Below are 20,442 nucleotides of genomic sequence, written 5' to 3'. Positions count from 1 at the left end.
GATGATTTCTCCACAATGTTGGCACCCTGTCTAAATTTTCAGTCATCATTAGTTTTATCAATTCAAATTTATATACCTTTATTGCATATTAAGAATTTCATAATGTGTCAAATTTATCCCAAACTTCTAGCTAAAATCTTTAAGAGTGCTGTTAAAGATAATGGAAACAAGCACTATTTTCTTTACTTAGAGAACAAGATTGGCAAAATAATGTCAATTATTTTGCAATATGTTCCATTAATCAGTATATATTAAGTATCACTTAACCGTATTTACAATATTATGCTGGGACTGTGGGAGATAAAATTAGGGACAGTGAGAATGAAATTCTCATTGTTACATGTTTTCTACTTTAAAGGAGGTTCAAATCTAGTTGAGAAGATAAGAAAGAGGATATTCTTCTGTATGTCAGTCAGTAAATAACATTTATTTAAAACAGGTCACTATCTTGGGTTATGTAAAGGGCTGGGTGTTGGAGAAACAAAAAAGAGGAAAAGAAAACAAAAAAAAATTCTCATAACCTGCTAGTGAGAACACTCCTTCAACAGCTTGTTAATCATTATATTTTATTTCACTCTAGTCTACATATATATCAGAAACGAGAGAGATAATCAGACCCTACATACTGCTTTGACCCAATTGATTACAAAACATTAATAAATACATTCCCAATTTTTCTTTAGCTAGTTGTCTTTCAAAAGTTTATTATTCCCAAACCTGAAAGAAACACTTCATCTTACGAAAGCACAACACTTCATTCTATTTTTGCCATTTCTTAAAATCAAAGCAACCAAGGAAAGATTATTCTCATAAACTTGTTTTTTATTGCTAACTTGGCATATTCAGCTTAATCGTCTGGTGCAATGTATGTATTCTCAAAGATAAATAGGTGATCTTGGCACTTGATCTTGGCACAATGAAAGAAAAGCTTATATTTTCAAATATAAGGTCTGTATATTACCATATTATAAGGTTAGGATGACAGAGGAGCAGGATATGTCTTCAAAAAGTCAAAGACATCTTGTTATTTGGTTGATAAACTATGAATTTAAGAAAATCTGATTGTAGGAGGCTAAGTATTAAAAAAAAACTGAAATACAGATCCTAAACATGATGACTTTTTTCAAATATGTTATACCCAAACAAATATGTACATTATAGGCATATTGCTTGCAAAGGTTGCAATCTCAGATATATTATGTTCTAGCTATAACATTTTCTAGGAATTTTTCTAATGAACCTGCATAGTATCTTATAACAAATATGAGGCCAGCCACATCTAAAGTAGAAAACTTTAGGTGGACATTGTTATAAATGACACTGATTAAATGTGAAAAGGTCACAGTAACAAGAAAGCCACTAAAAGTGTCATCTGGACTTCATGAGACAAAGTAAATGTTTTGTGCAAAAGTATGAGATTACAAAATACATTAAAATAGCAGTAATTAACAATAATGTATTATTTTCTTTAATGAACATAACTAAAAGTACACTAATAAATATATGCATTCTATGCATAGCAAAAAAAGATCAATTTTGCTACTCCAAGGAGCAAGTGATGGAAATACCTGATCAGATTCATGTACACAGTGTAAGTGGTACTGGAAGCCAGACAATCAAGGCTTAACAACTGGAGTGAAGAACCAGTGCAATGAGGATATCTCGTCAGATCCCGTTTCCCATGAGACTGTCATTGTTTCCGTCACACACACCCATTTCAGGTGCCAGGTGGCACTAAAACCTCATGCCCATCAGGATGAACCAGTCTTTCCATCCCTTCTATCTCCCTAAATTGGGTTAAGAAGGGCACTTGGGCAATGGAACACAGTCATCAGCACACATTCATGTTCAGCCTTGGAAGAATTAGGTTTTAGATGCCCACACTGATCAAAGTAAAACCTAAACATGCAGGATCACTTTTTAAAAAGCAGAGATGGAAATGTGGAGAAAGTCAGGACCTCTGTCACTCCTCTTTTGATCACCATGACAGGCGGGGATCATGGCCACATAAAGCTATTTTAGCTTTCAAATTACCCTCTGAGCATTTGTCTTACTTAACCCCTTGATCTCATCATTTTTTTTGACTCCTGGGAGGTTGCAATCCCGTGTTTATCTACTCTTTCTCCATTTTTGCTGTCTCCCTTTCCTCAGTTTCTATTCTCCCATTTTTAAACATGCATAGTTCTTCTCTGTCACAAATTATCAATCTTATTATTTCATTGCCCTCTTCAAAAGGCATTCTGTTTCCCACTTTCTTTGACACCAACTGGCCTATGCAGCTTTCTCCATTTCCTTACCACCCACTTCCTTGTTAGTTTTTGCAAACTGACCTCCCATTCTGCCTCCTCTCCCACACCAATACCAGTTTTTAAAGTTACCAAGTATCTCTTTTCAAATGCTTTTCCTTGTTCTGTTTGATATCCAACCGGCTGTCCTCTCTAAAGACTTTGTGATACATTTCTTGTTCCTTGCCTTCTGTGACCTGACATTATCCATAGTTTCCTCTGATGCTTCTTTCTTATTTTTATTTATTTATTTATTTGTTTGTTTATTTATTTATTTTTTGCCTATTGGTTGCATTTTTCTCATTCTACTTTTAAGCTGTGAAAATTGTTCAGGGCTCAGACCTTGCTTTTGCAATCTTTTCCTTTCTAGACCAAGGGATTTTAAAGTATGTTCCTCAGTCTGAAGTACCTGAGAAGCTATCACTAAGGTTCAAAGAATAGCTGACAGGGTAGGCAATGGGTGCCTTCCTACCACTTGAAACAGAATAGTTCTGATTTTACCTGTTTTATTTGTTTTACTTGGTTTCTTTTGGAGAGTTTATTTGTATTCATCAGTGTACTGAAAATTATATCAGTAATAAAACCTGGATTTCATTTCTTGTTTTACCACTATCTACATAACTTTACACAAATATTTTAAAGCATGAATGCATCTCTTGCATCTAGTCCTGTGAATGCCCTTTGTCTGAACTACTTTTCTGCCCTATTCCTTAGCACCTTCCTAACTTCTACTGCATTTTTTATTCTACGTTATTTCCTCCAGGAAGGCTTCTCTGAACCTCAAATCTGGGTTAGGTGCTCTCCTGATGTGGTGCTATAGCATTTTGTACCAACATTTTAATCTGGCACTCATTTCCTCATGCTGTCTATTTGTCTACATTCCCTACTCAACTGGAAGTTCACTGAGGACAGAATATTAATCACCATGGTTTTCCTAGCACCTAGTATAGTGCCTGGCATGTAGTAGATCTGAAAATCCAACCAGAGATAATTACATATCTCAGCAAGGATATCCAAATTCAGTGAGATTCTCTTTCAGATAAGGATAAATGAAAAGGCATGTATCAATGTTATCCCTGGTTTTGATCAAACTATCCTTCCCATTTCCTTGACAACTATGCTCAGTACCTTCTTAGCCCTATTTACAACATTCTCACTATTTGCTTTTATTGGGAAAGTTATTTTATATTTCCACTTTGATTTTTCTTATTCAAAAATGGGGGTCAGTTGTTTAAAGTTATCTCTAAATATAAAATAAAAGTGAAAGTACTAAAACTCACATTATTTTCAACATTATATCATTACATCATTCTTAACAAAATTATAACATTGCATGATTTTGGTCTGACTTCAACAATTTAAACTTCTTGTAGTAAATAAAGATTAAAAAATATTAAAAGGGTTCAAGGCCATATCTATGCAGTTTATATGGAAATCATTGGTGGTTGATGCAGAGATGATAACTGTCTCCTAAAGAACATATTGCTTCAGATATTTGCAGTATAAAAAACTGTATATAAACACAACAAAAAATTATACGATTAAATAATGGGGCCATTTAATGGCCACATATAGTCTGCAGACAAAGCCTGAGAGACATTCCAGACTGTTGATATACCAAAACTAGAAGGAGCAACAGATCCAATCACATGTTTAATCCTGGACTGTAACATCACTTTCAACAAGTAATACCTGAGTATTTCCATCACAAATGTCACACGTGCCAAAACCAAAATTAAATTTTTCATTCAGTGATTTATGTTCTTACCACACTTTCAAACATCTAGTAAGATTTAGACCCAATAAGTTTATTTTACCTTATTGCTCTAAATTTGAAACCTTATATTTTCATTACTATGTTTCTTTGAATTACTGTAAATTAAAAAGACCCTGAAATAACACCAAATAGCATATATTTTGCTAAAGTAAAATTGGTGTATATTAAGATGGACTTGGTTCCTTATCTACTTATTTTAGAGAACACTAGACAAATAGAACTTTAAAAAGATACTCTTGGCAGAGATGGTATAATGATAATGCAAGTATCAGATGAGTGGCTGATTAAATAACTTTTAAAATCCTGTTCAACTCTGAGAGTCAGGATTTAGGTCATGAATCAACTTAAGGCACATTCTCTGCTGAGTAATTTCCTCATATTTCTTGTAACAATAGCAATATTTGTAAAAAGAAAAGCCTCAAAGCCAGCAGGGGAAATGGTACTTACGAGTATTGTGTCAGCAGTTCCAGATCATTATGCATGTTGATTGGATAAGCTTCACTGAGTTCAAACAACTTCTCCAGGGCCTCATAAATGAAAATGATGCAAATCAGGGAAGCAAAAGCTTCTTCAGTAAACCGAGTGATGTAGCAGACAAGGGAACTAGCATCAGTGGCCACAAGTATGATACACAGAGTTGCTGTCCAAAGTCCAATGCTAGCTCTTAAAGATAGGTATGACAGCCCATATTCTCTGGGAGGAGGAAAAGGAAAGAACAGTGAAAAGAAGGTCATTCAACAGCTTGCTATCATTTTAAGCAAATGAAAATAAACCTCATTCAGGAAGTGAAAGTAAATAAGCTTCACATCCTATGAGTATCTAAATTCAAGACTTTGTCTAAAGTCTTGTTTAAAGCAGGGGTCCTCAACCCTCTGTCTGTGGCCTGTTAGGAACGGGGTTGCACAGCAGGAGGTGAGTGGCAGGCGAGTGAGCATTACAGCCTGAGCTCCGCCTCCTGTCAGATCAGTGGCGACATTAGATTCTCATAGGAGCACAAGCCCTATTGTGAACTGTGCATGTGAGGGATCTAGGTTGTGTACTCCTTATGAGAATCTAATGCCTGATGATGTGAGGTAGAATAGCTTCATTCCAAAACCATCTCCCCCACCCAATTTATGGAAAAATTGTCTTCCATGAAACCAGTCCCTGGCACCAAAATGGTTAGGGACCAGTGGTCTAAAGGGAACATCTAAAGGGACAAAATTAAAAGGGATTTCTCAGCGCTTATAACTGAGTCTTACTCTTTAAAAATATTACATAACAATATACATAAATCTTTTGCTTTTCCTCTGTTCCCATGATGAAGCAAAAATGATAAACTGAATCAAACCAGGCAATTCTGTCTCTATTAACAGACCTCCAAAAGTGATGTTGGGAGAAGTATAAATATAGTAAAGAGAAAAGGAAGAGGCTAAGGGCTGAAAAGTACATAACACTTACTTGCAAAATTTAAACAAAATCTTTTCAAACACCAAAACTGGTCCTGTACTGCCTAATATGGTAAGAGGCTGTCCACCAAAGAGAGAATAGGCTATCCCAGTCATGGATGCTCCAAAGAGAGATTCAATTGCACTCTGTGTAGAGATATAAATGGTTCAATTACCTAAGCTGTACAGGAAGCCATTGTAGCTAAGGAGAAGACATTTAAAATACACGGATATGTGCTTTCTCCTTCACCATGAAAAGCCTAGCAATCCTGGGCAACATGTGGGGTAGGATGATGACTAAAGGGGCTGACAGTAAGAAGAAAATGCATAGTAGCAAAGGTGGAGGTGTTCTTTTCACTTTCTTATCTCACATCTCTGTTGCCTTACAAAAGGTTTAAATGTATTCAGGATTAGCATCTGGACAGAAACATGGCCCAGGTATATAGCAAATGGACCTCTTGTGAGACAAGAACTGAGCCTAAACCTAGCTTAGGACTGGGGGGCTGAGGGCAAGGCATCAGATGAGAACCTTTTGTAAGACTCAGAACTAGTCATTCTGAGACATTCCACCCCCAGATTACAAGTTCCACTAGCCATCCAGGAAATTCATATAAAGTTTATCTAGCAGACCATATCTCAAATCTCTCCAAAATTAAATGCTTACTTATCTAACTGAATCTTAAAAATGGATTATGTTTCAAAGTTCAGCGAAAAGCATGATACATACTATACGCCCTTCAGTTGCTTCTCCCAGCAGTCCTCCAAATGTGATGACAGGAGACATACACGCGCAGTAGAGAAACAGAAAAGATGCTAAGCACTGCAAGCTGAAAGCATCTCTGAAGTCACTCCAGAAGTATGGAGCTTTTCTTTTGATATCTAAAATAAGTCCCCCAAAAATCCTAAGACAGGGGGGGAAAACACAATAGTGAAACCCAAATATAAAAAAACACACAAGTCAAAATGCTCATTTGCTTTGTTGCCAGGTCACAGTATACGTTTTCCATCAGCAGAGGTGAGACCCACATAACCTGCTGCATTGTATTATAATAATCTACAGGGAGGCACTGCACAACTATGTTACTCAATTCCTAACCCAATATCGTGTCAACCACCAAAAATCCCAGGTTCTCTTAAACAAGGTTCAGAGCTGTTCACCAATCATAATCCAAATAATGAGATTCAAGGATTACTCTAATCTCTGTGCCATTTCTACGTCAACCTACTCCTCCTAAACTCAGGCCTACCACCCTCAATTATTGGCAGTATTTCTAAATGTTTAATTCCATTTAGCATAGCAGGGAGGGAGGGAGGGAGGGTTAGCTGGCTTTTCTATACTCCAGTAGTGAGCATCACCCTAGAGAGAAAAAGCAATGTTTAACCATAGCTCCAGTTACCTACTCTCTCAGCCAAACAAACAAACAAACAAAAATCCCTCACTAGATATTGTTGCAGGACGACATCTAAATGTCCTTTTGGATGGCAGCAATACTTAGTAGAGACAGATAGGTTCCGGAGCTGTTTTCATTTTTAGAAAACTAGGAGGGAGTCCTTAATAATAATCAAACTAGATAAATGTAATTTTGATCCACTCTTACGTTAACACATCCCAACATCTGTGATTCACAAGACAATAGTGACCTTACTTGGTATAAATTCATTTACTCCAAATATATCCAAAACCATATTGAAACACTTGAAAGAGAATTTTTTTGGGGGAAAAGTATTAAACTGTGAAATGGTGCTTTAAATTTGAGAGCTTTTAAAAAAATCTATTAGAAATGAGACCATTAATAAGTAGGTATTCTCATTTTATGAACATCTAATAACAATATGCAGACTTAACATTTGTCTACTGTAAGTTGTTTTGTTCCGTGGAATAATGATGTGATAGCAAAATGAATTAGACTATGAGTAAGTTCCTACGTGAAGGTTAATGTTAATGGTGAAAAAAACTTATGCTCCAATAAACTGCCAGCGTGCTGAGTATACTTGGATCACACAAAACTGTTACATTTTTCTTATTTATTTTATATATAGGAATATTCATTTGGCAGTCCTAGAATCACTTCAGAAAGGATTGTTCTTTTTAGAAAAAAATTCTGGTTAGAATTTGAAATAAAAGATGTACATATTATGAATAATTAAAATATTTTACCATGTAATTTCTCTGATCTGATTTATCTGTAATCGTTACATAATAATAACTATTCTACTATCACGCAGGTATAAGATCACTATATTTTCCTATGATTGGTTCCATCAGAGAGCTATGGAGTAGGAGAGGGTTGAGAAGAATGAAACTTCAATTGAATAAAAGGACATTTGAAACTCAGAGAAGCTTGCAGAGAACCTGTGAAATATTTGTACACATAAAGATCACCTTAGGCTTCTCTACCCATGTTTAGTAAAACATACACATATACATTTTTTTATTTTGGGGATCATTTCTGAATAATTTGTTAACTTATCAAAGTCACAATTCAAAACAGATTTACTCTACCAGTCTATTTAGGCATTCATTTATGATTTATATCCCACCTAATCCCAAAAAGAATTTGAGGTGGTTATGAGCTATTAATTAGTAATTAATATTTATAGTTTTGATAGCACTTTATATTAGACCATTGATTCTAATCAATTACTTATTAGAGCATACATTAGTCTGAATAGTTGTTATAGTACTGTGTATAAATGTGCTTTTAGCAGTAAAAATCTAAATCCGGAAGTGGGAGTTCATTACAGAGAACAGTGCAAGAGCAGCCCAGATGTACACCAGCAACTCCAGGAGAGCAGATGAGTAATGGATACTTCAAGTCATGTCAGCAACAGAATCTGTGGAAGAACTCTGGAGAAGCGAAGATACCGGATATTGGTGACCTGGGAGGATTTAGGAAGCAGTAAGGAAAAGTGAACTTCGAAAAAAATCTAAGCTATGTGGCATGTTACACCTGAGAAAGAGAAAAAAATACCAACAAAAATAAAAAGACAGCATTCAAAAGTATGAAAGCAAACAGAATGAGTAACAAAGGTTCCAGTGAAGGGAAAAGGAAAAAATTGTTTGAACCATCTCAAATTAGGTATCAAGCCTGAGGAAGACATTAAAGGACATTTCTTCAGAGACAACACATAGATAAATGGAAAGAACACAGAATTAAAATGCAGAGTGCTCAGGAACTGGAAAGTCAGCTTAGAGGACACATTGCAAGCAGTACAGAAAATGGCCTTGAGGGGAGGGGAGCACCAATCCTGCAAAGTCTTTGCATCTGCCTTTAATTACAATGGAGGCTATACACATATTCCCTAAAGAGAGACCCACCCAAGGGTTTCTGATTTTCTGCTCACACATTGCTTAGAGAGAGACAAGCTGTCAAAAAAAACCATAAAGCACCATTTTAAGAAATAAATTGAAGCTTTCATCTCTTCAAAGATGTGTGATTAGAAAATAAATCATATAGCTCTTTCAAATCACAGCCGTAAAAATAAAAAATACCATTATATACCTCCTACTTGCATTGAATGAGATAGGGCCTACAAGACTGAGTTGTTGGTATTTAGTTTTATTTCTATCTTGAACTTGAAGCTTTCAATGGGTTCTTTTGGAAGGGTCAATTGACGGTTTTCCTTTTCATTCTAAGAATCTGGGAATGCATTTTATGCACAGCAAAATGAAAGACTAGGTAAAGTATAATGGAAGGGTGTCTCCACTGTTTTAGTTTAACAGTAATGACAATCATTAGCAACTTCAGAGAAATCAAACTAAATGGCATTTTCACCCTCAAAAAGCAGCTATTAAAAGTATAAAATAAATTAGATCTCAAAATAGCAATTCCTAACAGAGAAGAATGGTATGTCATTTGGTCGTTGAAGTCCCATAGAAGTGATTTTCACTAACCTTCCAGTTCTCTGGAGTTCAGGTCCACTATGCCCTCCGTGGGGCTCTGCTTCCCCATGAGCTGCTGTTCCATTTGGTACAGCAGGAATCTTCCTCTTCTCCTGTGGAGAGTTTCTTTGTTCGTGTGTTTTGTTTTATTTTAATTTCAGGTGTTAATTGTAAATAACAATAACAGTTCATTTTCCTTGAAGCAATATGCACAATAGCTGAGAACCTAGGCTCTGTACTTATTTGTTGCTTGACCTCTGGGAAGTTATTTAGCCTTTTAAAGTGTTAGTTTCTTCCTCTGTTTACTGGGGGTAACATCAGTATCTATCTTATAGTGTGGCTAAGAGAATTAAATGAGGTGATGGACACTTATTTATTCTTTCAACTAATACTGAGTGCCTAGTGTGTGCCATTCATTGTAATGAATGCTAGAGCTGCAAAGGTGGGCAAGAAAAAGCATCCTGTTAGTGAAAAGAGACAATAACCTTAAGATATCAGGTACAGATGGGAGCTATGAAGAAAAATGAAGTAAGGGAAGGGGAAAGAGAGAGATCAGGATGCGGGTAGGTTGGCGTGAGGAGGTGTTAAGTATGGTGGTGTTATATGCCTGGCATAGTTTAATTGTTCAAAGAACAGTAACCATCATCACTATTTTTTAAGTATATTTCCCTGTGTGATTCCAGCTAGTATCTTTCTACCCAGAAAATAGTTTACGATATGGGTCTCTTTAACTCATAGAGTGTCAAAGACGATTGTAAAAGGAGGCGTCTAATTTAACCAATGACAAATTAGTGGAGATTCAGGTAAGTATTGTTTTCCCAAAGGTCTATTCCATCCACTTTTGTTGGTGAATATGATTTTTTTAAAAATCAGAAATTTCTACCTAAAATCCTACCTATGGTGATCTTAGAGCACACCAATGTGTTCAAAAGCACTTCAAAGGATAATAGGAAAAATCTTAAGTGGTGAAATTACGATTTTTACTTGACCACCATTCCAAAATAGAATTAGTATAAACATGAAAAACAAAAGTGACTCATAAACTGATCTCACTTACCAGGAGACATCTAGGTAGAATGATACAGGTTTAACATATAAAAAAGGTTTTGAAAAATACACAATATAAGAAAGTTTATTGCTTAATATTTAACAATTTCCCCAGGTAAATAGATGGACGCAATAAGACTAAAGTTCAAAGATAAAAGAGAAGCATCAGTTAACTGATGAAGGAACTGTCTTTACAGGTAAATAGGATACATTAATAAAGGGATTTAAGAGTTATCCTCAGTACCTACTTCCCAATCACCCAGGAAAACAATTCATAGCTTTCACAAGTCTCAGAAAGCAAGTATTATTATGTGGTCTTCTGGGAGAATACTACTGACTAGATAAATTAACTCTATTTTACAATGACAAAACTAACAGAAGGTGATGTTTTGGGAGCCAAGCAAGGAATGTATATTAAGGAAAAGGGAGTCATCAACTCTTAAATGCTGTTCATTGATAGGTTAGATAAAATGCAGGTTGAGAATTGACCACGGGACTTAGCATTGTGGAGATCATTGTTCGCGTACATATTTTAGTGAAGTGGTAGGGGCAAAAGCCTCTTGGAGTGAGTGTTAAAAGAGAATTAGAGGAGAGTAACTGGAGGCAAGTAGTGTAGAGAACTCTTCTGTGGCATTTTGTTGCAAAAGGGACTGAATAAGAGTGGCAGGCTGGGTAGTGGTATCAAGAGAGTTCTTTTATTTAAGATTGGTAAATTTAATAGTATGTTGTATGCTAATAAAAGTGATAAAATACAGAAAAAAGCATTTGATGATATAGAAGAGAAAGAGGAGAATTGGTAGAGTTGCGCTCTTGAGTAGATGTGAAGAGATAGGCTCTTTCTAGTGCACAAGTAGAAGGCTGACTTTGGCTAGTTCATCAATAGTAATGAACAGGAAGGCAGAGTATGTGCATGCAGATGCTGGCCGGTGGGTAGGTATGATGGTAGCAATCTATAGGAGTTCTTTTTTGATTGTTTCAAATTTCTTAGGGAAGTAAAAGGCACATCAGCATATCAGAGTGAGGGTCAGAAAGGATGTGCTGAAGGCTTGAGGAGAGAAGAATAAGTGTGAATTAGTTATCAAGTGAGAATGATTGGACTAGGGAAGTGTAGTATGATGAACCTGCAACACGAAGGGCTCACTTAAGGTATGCGGTCATGAATTTACGTGAGACCAGTCAGTGTAGTTACATGTTTTCCTTCCGCTTCAGCTTCATCAATGTGGTACAGAGTGAAGTGTTGGAATTCTCACAGGGTTATGGTTTTGATAAGCAAGTACATGATATAAGAGAAGAGCAAATAAGTTGAGGGTACACAAAAGGGAGTGATTTTAATGACTGACACAAAGTTCTAATGAATATTTTCACAGTTATCCCTGGAGGTGACAGGTTAATCTTCTCTTAACTGAAAGGAAAAAAAGTATTTAAAATGCTGGGATTTGCACATTTCAAATGAATAAAAAAGATGGAAATTATCCCAATGGTAAAAATATTTGGGCCAGGCGCGGTGGCTCACGCCTGTAATCCCAGCACTTTGGGAGGCTGAAGTGGGCAGATCACGAGGTCAGGAGATCAAGACCATCCTGGCTAACACGGTGAAACCCCGTTCTCTACTAAAAATACAAAAACTTAGCCAGGCGCGGTGGTGGGCGCCTGTAGTCCCAGCTACTCTGAGGCTGAGGCAGGAGAATGGCATGAACCCGGGAGGTGGAGCTTGCAGTGAGCCGAGATGGCGCCACTGCACTCCAGCCTGGGCGACAAAGCAAGACTCCATCTCAAAAAAAAAAAAAAAAAAAAAAAAATATTTGAATGAGTATGAGGTCAGAATGTTTAATACATATTAACTCATTTCACTCCATCTAATAGAAAACATAGCCTCATGCTATCTATTATTCAATTACAACATGCATTTTTAAAACATGAATGTTGAAAAGAAGCATAAAGCATATCTGAAATTCAAATTTGTTGTATAGAACTATGCTGTCTAATATGATAACCACAAACTGCATATGTCTATTTACATTTATGGTAATTAAAATGAAAAATTCTGTTCTTTAGTCACAGTAGCAACATTTCTAATGCTTACTAGTGGCCTAATTACTAGACAGCATAGATATAGAATATTTTCATTATTGCAGAAGACTGTTGGACAGTGCTGATATAGAGCATCAACAGAGAGGTTAAAACATTTGTTCAAGGTCATACATATATAGACAATTGCAGAACCCAGATGCCCTGATTCTTAATTTGATGTTCTTTTTACGACTGCCTCTCAATACCCAGAATCCAATAATTAATTCTGATTTTAAAGGGTGTCATAAAATCATAAACAATATTGGCCTCCCGTCACTCAACTTGCCTCAAAAACATTATTGTTCACAAAGCTGTTTTCAAAAACACTTAACTTCATCTTTAATGTTTCAATAGCTAATTGGTGTTATAGTGAATTTTAAAGCCTCATTCTGAATGTGTTAATATTTTGCTGAATTTCTCCAAATAATATTAATTAAGGAGTTTCTACATATTCAGGAAGCATTATATTGCCTTTTATAATATCATTAGTATAAAGATGTATTCTACAAGTACAGGAATGAGACAATCTATAACCCCTATAATTAATTATTAGGCAACTGTTTTTATTTTAGTAATAGATCAACTGAAATATGTGGTAGCAGTTACAGAATCACAAAATGGTTAAGTTTTGAGAAAAGGAAACAGTCTTTAATAATTATGAAATGACTTCAAAATGAAAATATAAAAATGAGGTATCCATAGAGTTTCTTTAAACTGACAGTGAAATTGAGATACCCTTTTTAAGTACTCATGGTTGAGTGGTACAACTGCTCATTTGCCCACCTCTGGCAAAGCAGGAAAATTTCTAATTCCAGAGCTGGGTCAATTAGACCATCTGTCGCTTCCAACAGGGCAGCAGAGTCAGACCAGGCTGAACTCTGCAGGGCAAAGGCCAAAGGCAAGACTAAGTACGTAACAACTTGGGAGGGCTGTGGGAGGCAGATTCAGTAGGCATAGAGGTGGCAGTGTGAGGAGTGAGCTTAACAAACATTTGGTCATCATTCTTAATAGTCATGACTGCAATTTAAAAAGTGACCCTAGAAAATAGCAATGCTTTATATTTCTATCTTTCTGGATTGTATGATGGGTAAAATATCCATTACATGTTCATAAGCAAAATTTAAAAAATCTTTATATCACACATCCACACAAAAGCAACACAAATATAAGAATTACAATTTTAAAATCTTCCCAATATTTACTGTGATTAGCAGTAATAAATGTGGAGTTTTCTACATAATATGATTAAGTCATGTCTTTGAATTTTCCTAATGCTTGCCAATTTCAAAGTGATGTATCAAAACATAGAAGGACAGTAATGGGCTTTCTCTCAGGCCATATTTTATATTGTTATTACAATTTTAATCTTCCTCTTGTATAATACATGTTAAGTAGGAGCTAAAATCTTTCCAGGTATATGGCACTGTTTGATTAGTAGGTTGTCATCAAACTGCCAAGTTTCTCAGTAATGTGTGTTGGAGAGTATTAAGAAATATCTTGTAACTTCATGCCCCTTCTGCCTTCGAGCCTATCATTTAAATCATTTGAATCTTCTTGATGGATTATGCTATTTTGAAACATGCATTTAAAAGACAAAAAATATTCAATTTCAAAGAATGTCTTCAAATATACATACCTGGGAAGGTACATTTTTGGGAGGCTCTATTCGGATGCTTGGATCCCATTCTCCAGGAGGGAGAACAGTAACCTGATCCAGAAACTCATCAATTCCTGATACCAAGTCATTACGATCTTTAGCTTTATAAGCCACATCATGAAATACCTTTAGAAGAAATAGAAATATTATTTATAGTTTAAAAATAATTATAAAATATTAATGTGTTCAGTGTTTTCAACACAGTTATCTCACATGTCATTATAACAATTTGAAGAAACAGACAGCTCTGACTCTAAAGAAGTTTATAATGTAAAATATTATAATTTATTTTATGGATCCATATAGGTAACTATTTTTCTTAAGATGTCAGATGAATGTTGAAATTTCTAGAGGGAAGGAGGAAGGGAAAGAAAAAGGAGGATGAAAGGAAGCTCATTAAACTAGAATTAGGCAAAAGTTATTTATGTATGGGAAAATCAGTTTCTGGAGGAAGCGGTTGCTTAAAAATAGAAATAAAAATTTGTAAAATGTGTTGGAAATTTCAGCAGTATTTATACCTGGCATAAATTAATTAATTTAAAGGGTTAATTTTATTTCAATTTTGAAAATAATACTAAGGTTATAAATTAGTATTTTCTGGATATATAGTCATTCCTCAGTATCTTTGGGGGACTGGTTCCAGGATTCCCTGCAGATACAAAAAATCTATGGATACTTGAGTTCCTTATATAAAATGGAGCAGTATTTGCACATACCCTATGCATATCCTCCTGTATTTAGAGGGTCCCCAACTTTCTATAGTTTCTCTTACAATCTTTTGATTTTATGATGGTGCAAAAGTGACATGCATTGAGTAGGCTCCTCAACTTTCAATGGGGTTAAGTCTGGATAAATCTATCACAAGTTGAAAACATTGTAAGTCAAAAACATAGTTTCCACTTACGATATTTTCAATAGGGGGACATAACCCCCCATTGAAAGTTGAGAAGCATCTGTACTTTAAATCATTTCTAGATTATTATAATATCTACACAGTGTATATGGTATATAAATAGTTGTTATACTATATAATTTTTATGCATATGGTTTTTATTGTAACATTGTTATTTTTTATTGTCCCCCCTGGAATATGTTTGATTTTTGTTTTTAGAGGCAGGGTCTCGCTCTGTCATGCAGGCTGGAATGCAGTGGCACAGTCATAGCTCACTGCAGCCTTGAACTCCTAGGCTTAAGCTCCTAGCTTCTGAGTAGCTGGGACTACAGGTGTGTACCACAAAACCTGGCTAATTTTTTAAAAAAATTATTGTACAGACAGGGTCTTGCTATGTTGCCTGGGCTGGTCTTGAACTCCTGGTCCCAAACCATCCTCCGCCTTGACCTCCCAAAGTGCTGGGATTATAGGTGTGAGCTACTGTACCCTGACTTTTCAAATATTTTTGATTTGCAGTTAGTTAAGTTCAAGAGTGCAGACCCTGAAGATACAGAGGGCCAACTACATATTATATCTTTGCAGTACAGAAAGTGTATTTCCACACAAAGTATGAGTTACATTTCATACTTATTCCCTCCACCTCCCCTCCACACACATGTGCTGTGTTAGTCATTTAGGGTGTTCACAGATATTCTAGGTTTTCTTCTAGACCACGTGGTAAGATTGTACTTCTTTGCCTTCTTTGATATTTGGATTAGGTATATTCTACTTGGGTGTACATATGTCACTTTTGAATGGAAGTTATGAGTACCAATGTGTGATTTATCACATTGCTTTTTTTCTGGTTTAGTGACTGAGAAAACACAGGTACAGATAGAGCTTCTATAAGTGCAGGGAGCCTAAGTGATTATATGAGCAGAGTCTCTCTCCTAGATCTTGATGAACATTTAGCATGATAGAAATAAACCCTTATTGTTTTAAGCCATTAATATTTTAGTTGGTTATTCCTGTAGCCTAACCTAATTTATCTTAACATATACAGGAATTATGTACTTAATATAGTAAGTGTGGAAAATAAAAGATAAAGAGAAAAAATTGATTTACACTGAACATAATGTAAATATTTCTGGAACTTTAAATTTCACTTGGGATGAAATGATACAAGTATTTGAGACTAGGGACTCCTATAGTGTTCTTTATGCTGGCCTAAATTACAGTGACCAAATGTCCCCAAATTGCCAGGAAAATCCTGCTTTCAAATATTCTATTCTACTTTCAGACCATTTATTTCCATTTCTGGTTTGATACTCAATATAAACTGCTAAGTAATAATGATCATTTTAGAAAGCTTTTTCTTGACTTTCCAACTAAGAACACTTCACAAAACATTATTGGTCTGATAAACAGACTTTGCTTAGGATAATACAAAAATATCAAAGATCTATTAATGGTTTAGTTGTATTTTGAGAAGGAGATTTTTCAAATATTAAAAATACAGATTTCCATGCCACAGGCCTCTTCTAGAGATGGTTACATGGCCCTGAGACCTAACTGGAACACTTAAGAATTGCAAAAGTTCTTAGTCCTCAATGAGAGTTTAGCAACTCTACTATTTTCCTGTTAGTAACAACTCTCTTGAAATCTTTCTTAATTTGATCACATTTAATTAGAAAACTGCTTTGAAAGATCACATGATCCTATACCCTGTTTTAGGTAGACAAATATCCAAATTCATCCAGGACAACAGATTTCCTATTATTTTAAAGCTCCCTAAAGGTATAGATGCCATAATTTGTATAATTTTAAATCATACATAGTACTTACTATTGTTTCCCTATCACCAATTTTATCAATAACCTAATTATTTTACATTCCTCTTCTACCTTTTCTTTGTCTAGCTAACCTAACAGTCTGATTTCAGTTGACCCCCTGACTTCCCTGATCCCCTTCTCAAACAAGATGATATGCTTTGTTAATAATCTTAACATCATCTCCTTCTTGATAGCTTTCACTATAATTATAATTATTCATTATAATTAATTATTAATTATATAATTAGTTGTTCAATGCCTGTTTTCTCTGATAAAACATGAGCTTTGAATGTTCACTCAGTAAATATTTATCAAACTATTTAAGTGCTAGTGATAGACCAGTGAACAAAACCAAGAAAAATTCACCCCCTCATGGGGCTTACATTCTAAGGGGAGGGATGAGATGGAAAATAAACAATATAAATGAGTGTATATTTTGGTAGACGATGGAAAGTGTTATGGAGAAAAATGAAGCAGAAAAGGGGAATAACGGTATGACTGGGGACTGTTGCAATTTTAAATAAGGTGATTAAGGAAGGTCTTAATGAGTAGACATTTCAGCAAGGACCTGAAGAAGGTAAGGATGCTTGCCCTGTCATTATCAGGAACAAGAGCTTTCCAGGCAGACAGAATTACCAGTGTGGAGTATGCTTTGAGAAGCGGCAAGAGGGAAAGTAGCAGATGACGTCTAAGAGGCAAGGTGGGAGCATGCTTTAAAGTAGCAGATGACGTCTAAGAGGCAAGGTGGGAGCATGCTTTAAGAAGTGGCAAGAGGGAAAGTAGCAGATGACATCTAAGAAGCAAGGTGGAGGAGGTGGAAGGACATCTTGTAGGACTTTGTAGGTCATCATAAGAACTTAGACTTTTACTCTGAATGAGCTAGGAAGCCATTAGAAAGTCTTCAGCAGAAGAGGGATTGCTCTAGCTGTTGTGTTGAGAATAGGATGAAGTGGGGTAAGGGCAGAAAAAAAAAAGAGGCTATTGCAATAATAGAATAATAATGGTGACATGAACCCAGTGATGACAGTGGAAGCCAGGGGGTAACAGTGCAGAAAATGAGAACTGCAGTGGTAAGATTCTGGATCTATTGTGAAAGTTAACCCAGGAAGATTTGCTGATAGATTGGATTTGGGATGTGAAAGAACTAAAGCAGTCAAGGATTATTTCAGGGTTGTTCTATGAGGCCAGTGACCATGTCTTTAATTTCTACCACCTTATCTCTAATATATAGTAGGCAATAAGTATATACTAATCACAAAAAAACATGAAATAAGTACAATTATTATCATTCCCGGTTTAAGGATGAGGAAACTGAGGCAGAGAGAGTTCAGGTTATTTAACTTGTCCAAATTCATACCACCAAGAAATGCCTTTCCTTCTTCCCTCCGTTTCCATTCCTCTCCTCCTCTTCCTTGCTTCCTTTCATTTGCTTCTTCTTATAAGATAGGAGATTCTACATCATCCTTGTGAACAGATAGAAATGATATAGGAAGGAGGAAAAAACTTGTGATGAAGAAACCAGAATGAAAAATTAAGGAGAAAAGTTCTCAACAAGGAATTAGGAAGAAATTCCAGCATATGAGGTTTTATTTCATTTTCTTTCAAGAATGTTTTTACTATTCTTGGATTTTCAGATATTTCTAATAGTTCTTTCGGATATTAGAATAAGCTTTTCAAGCTCCTCAGTAAATCTTGTTGGAATTTGGATTGGAATTGCACTGATTTCTTTCTCACCAGCACTGCTTGCCTACACTGTGGCAATCACCTCTGAAGTGGTCTCTCTACTTTCATCCGTGCTCCTCCATGGTCTATTCTGAACACAGCAGCCAAGTGACAATTTTTCTTCTTTTTTTTGGATGGAGTTTCACTCTTGTTGCCCAGGCTGGAGTGCAGTGGTGCAATTTCGACTCACCACAACCTCCACCTCACAGGTTCAAGTGATTTTCCTGTCTCAGTCTCCCGAGAAACTGGGATTGCAGGCATGTGCCACCACGTCCGGCTAATTTTGTATTTTTAGTAGAGACGGGGTTTCTCCATGTTGGTCAGGCTGGTCTCTAACTCCCGACCTTGGGTGATCTGCCCACCTCAGCCTCCCAAAGTGGTGGGATTACAGGCATGAGCCACCGCGCCTAGCCGACATTGTTAAATGTAAGACAAATCATGTCAACTCTAATAAAAATCTTCTGTTTGCTTCCCAACTCACTCAATGTCCTTAGATGACCTACAAATACCCGGTACAGACTGACCCCCATCCAACAACCTCTCTGACCTCATCCCCTACTGCTCCCTCCGTTTCTCACTTCTGTCCAGCCATGTTGTCCTCCTTGTTCCCCAGATGTTCCAGGCACACTGCTGTCCCAAAGCCCTTGCCCTTGTTTATCCTTTTGCTTGGAAAGCTCTTCCCTCAGGTAACTACATAGGTCGCTCTCTTTCTTCCTTTAGGATCTTTGTAAAATATCTCCTCAGTAAAATCTTCTCTGACCACTTTATTTTAACTTATAACTCTCCCCAGCCCACCTCTACCTCCCTTTTCTGCTTTCACGATTATTTTCTTCACAGCACTTATCACCAAAGGCCATATTTTTACTTTTTATATGTTAGTCTGTCTTTTCACTAGACTATTGGTTTAATTAAAAAAAGAACATTTTTCAGTGCAAAAAGGCTGAAAATTCCAAAAACCAGAATGCCTCTTCTCCTCCAAAGGATCACAACTCCTTGCCAGCAAGGGAACAAAACTGGATGGAGAATGAGTTTGATGAATTGACAGAAGAAGGCTTCAGAAGGTGAAGCCTTCTGAAGGCTTCTTCAAGCTAAAGCAGCATTTTCTAACCCAAGGCAAGGAAGCTAAGAACCTTGAAGAAAGGTTAGAGGAATTGCTAACTAAAATAACCAGCTAGAGAAGAACATAAATGACCTGATGGAGCTGAAAACCACAACACAAGAACTTTGTGAAGCATACACAAGTATCAATAGCTGAATCAAGCAAGCAGAACAAAGGATATTAGAGAGTGAAGATCTATTTAACAAAATAAAGCATGAAGACAAGGTTAGAGAAAAAATAATGAAAAGGAAAGAACAATGCCTCTAAGAATATGGGACCATGTGAAAAGACCAAACCTACATTTGACTGGTGTACCTAAAAGTGGTGGGGAGACTAGGACCAAGTTGGAAAACATTCTTCAAGATATTATCCAGGAGAACTTCCCCAACTGAGCAAGGCAGGCCAATATTCAAATTCAGGAAATACAGAGAACACTACAAAGATACTCCTCGAGAAGAACAACCCCAAGACACAAAATCATCAGATTCACCAAGGTTGAAAAGAAGGGAAAAATATTAAGGGCAGCCAGAGAGAAAGGTCGGGTTAACAACAAAGGGAAACCCATCAGACTAACAGTGGATCTCTCTGTAGAAACCCTACATGACAGAAAAGAGTGGGGGCCAATATTCAACATTCTTAAAGAGAAGAAATTTCAGCCCAGACTTTCATATCCAGCCAAACTAAGTTCATAAGCGAAGGAGAAATAAAATCCTTTACAGACAAGCAAATGCTGAGAGATTTTGTCACTACCAGGCCTGCCTTATAAGAGCTC

General features: G+C 36.2%; 1 protein-coding gene across 8 annotated transcripts in view; it reads right to left on the bottom strand.

Annotated features, from left to right (window-relative positions):
- Positions 1–20,442, bottom strand: part of SLC4A10 (solute carrier family 4 member 10) — a 387,026-nt gene that overhangs the window by 75,386 nt on the left and 291,198 nt on the right. For all 8 annotated transcript variants that reach the window (NM_001266840.1, XM_015110179.3, XM_077956433.1 and 5 more), the window contains 5 exon segments: positions 4,510–4,755; positions 5,503–5,636; positions 6,217–6,391; positions 9,385–9,485; positions 14,126–14,272. In NM_001266840.1, the coding sequence (NP_001253769.1) occupies positions 4,510–4,755; positions 5,503–5,636; positions 6,217–6,391; positions 9,385–9,485; positions 14,126–14,272 (803 nt within the window).

This window comes from Macaca mulatta, chromosome 12 (assembly GCF_049350105.2).
Source record: "Macaca mulatta isolate MMU2019108-1 chromosome 12, T2T-MMU8v2.0, whole genome shotgun sequence".
Taxonomy (NCBI): Eukaryota; Metazoa; Chordata; class Mammalia; order Primates; family Cercopithecidae; genus Macaca; species Macaca mulatta.
The sequence above is the reverse complement of the archived record's forward strand: the minus strand, read 5'-3'. Positions and strand labels throughout refer to the sequence as shown.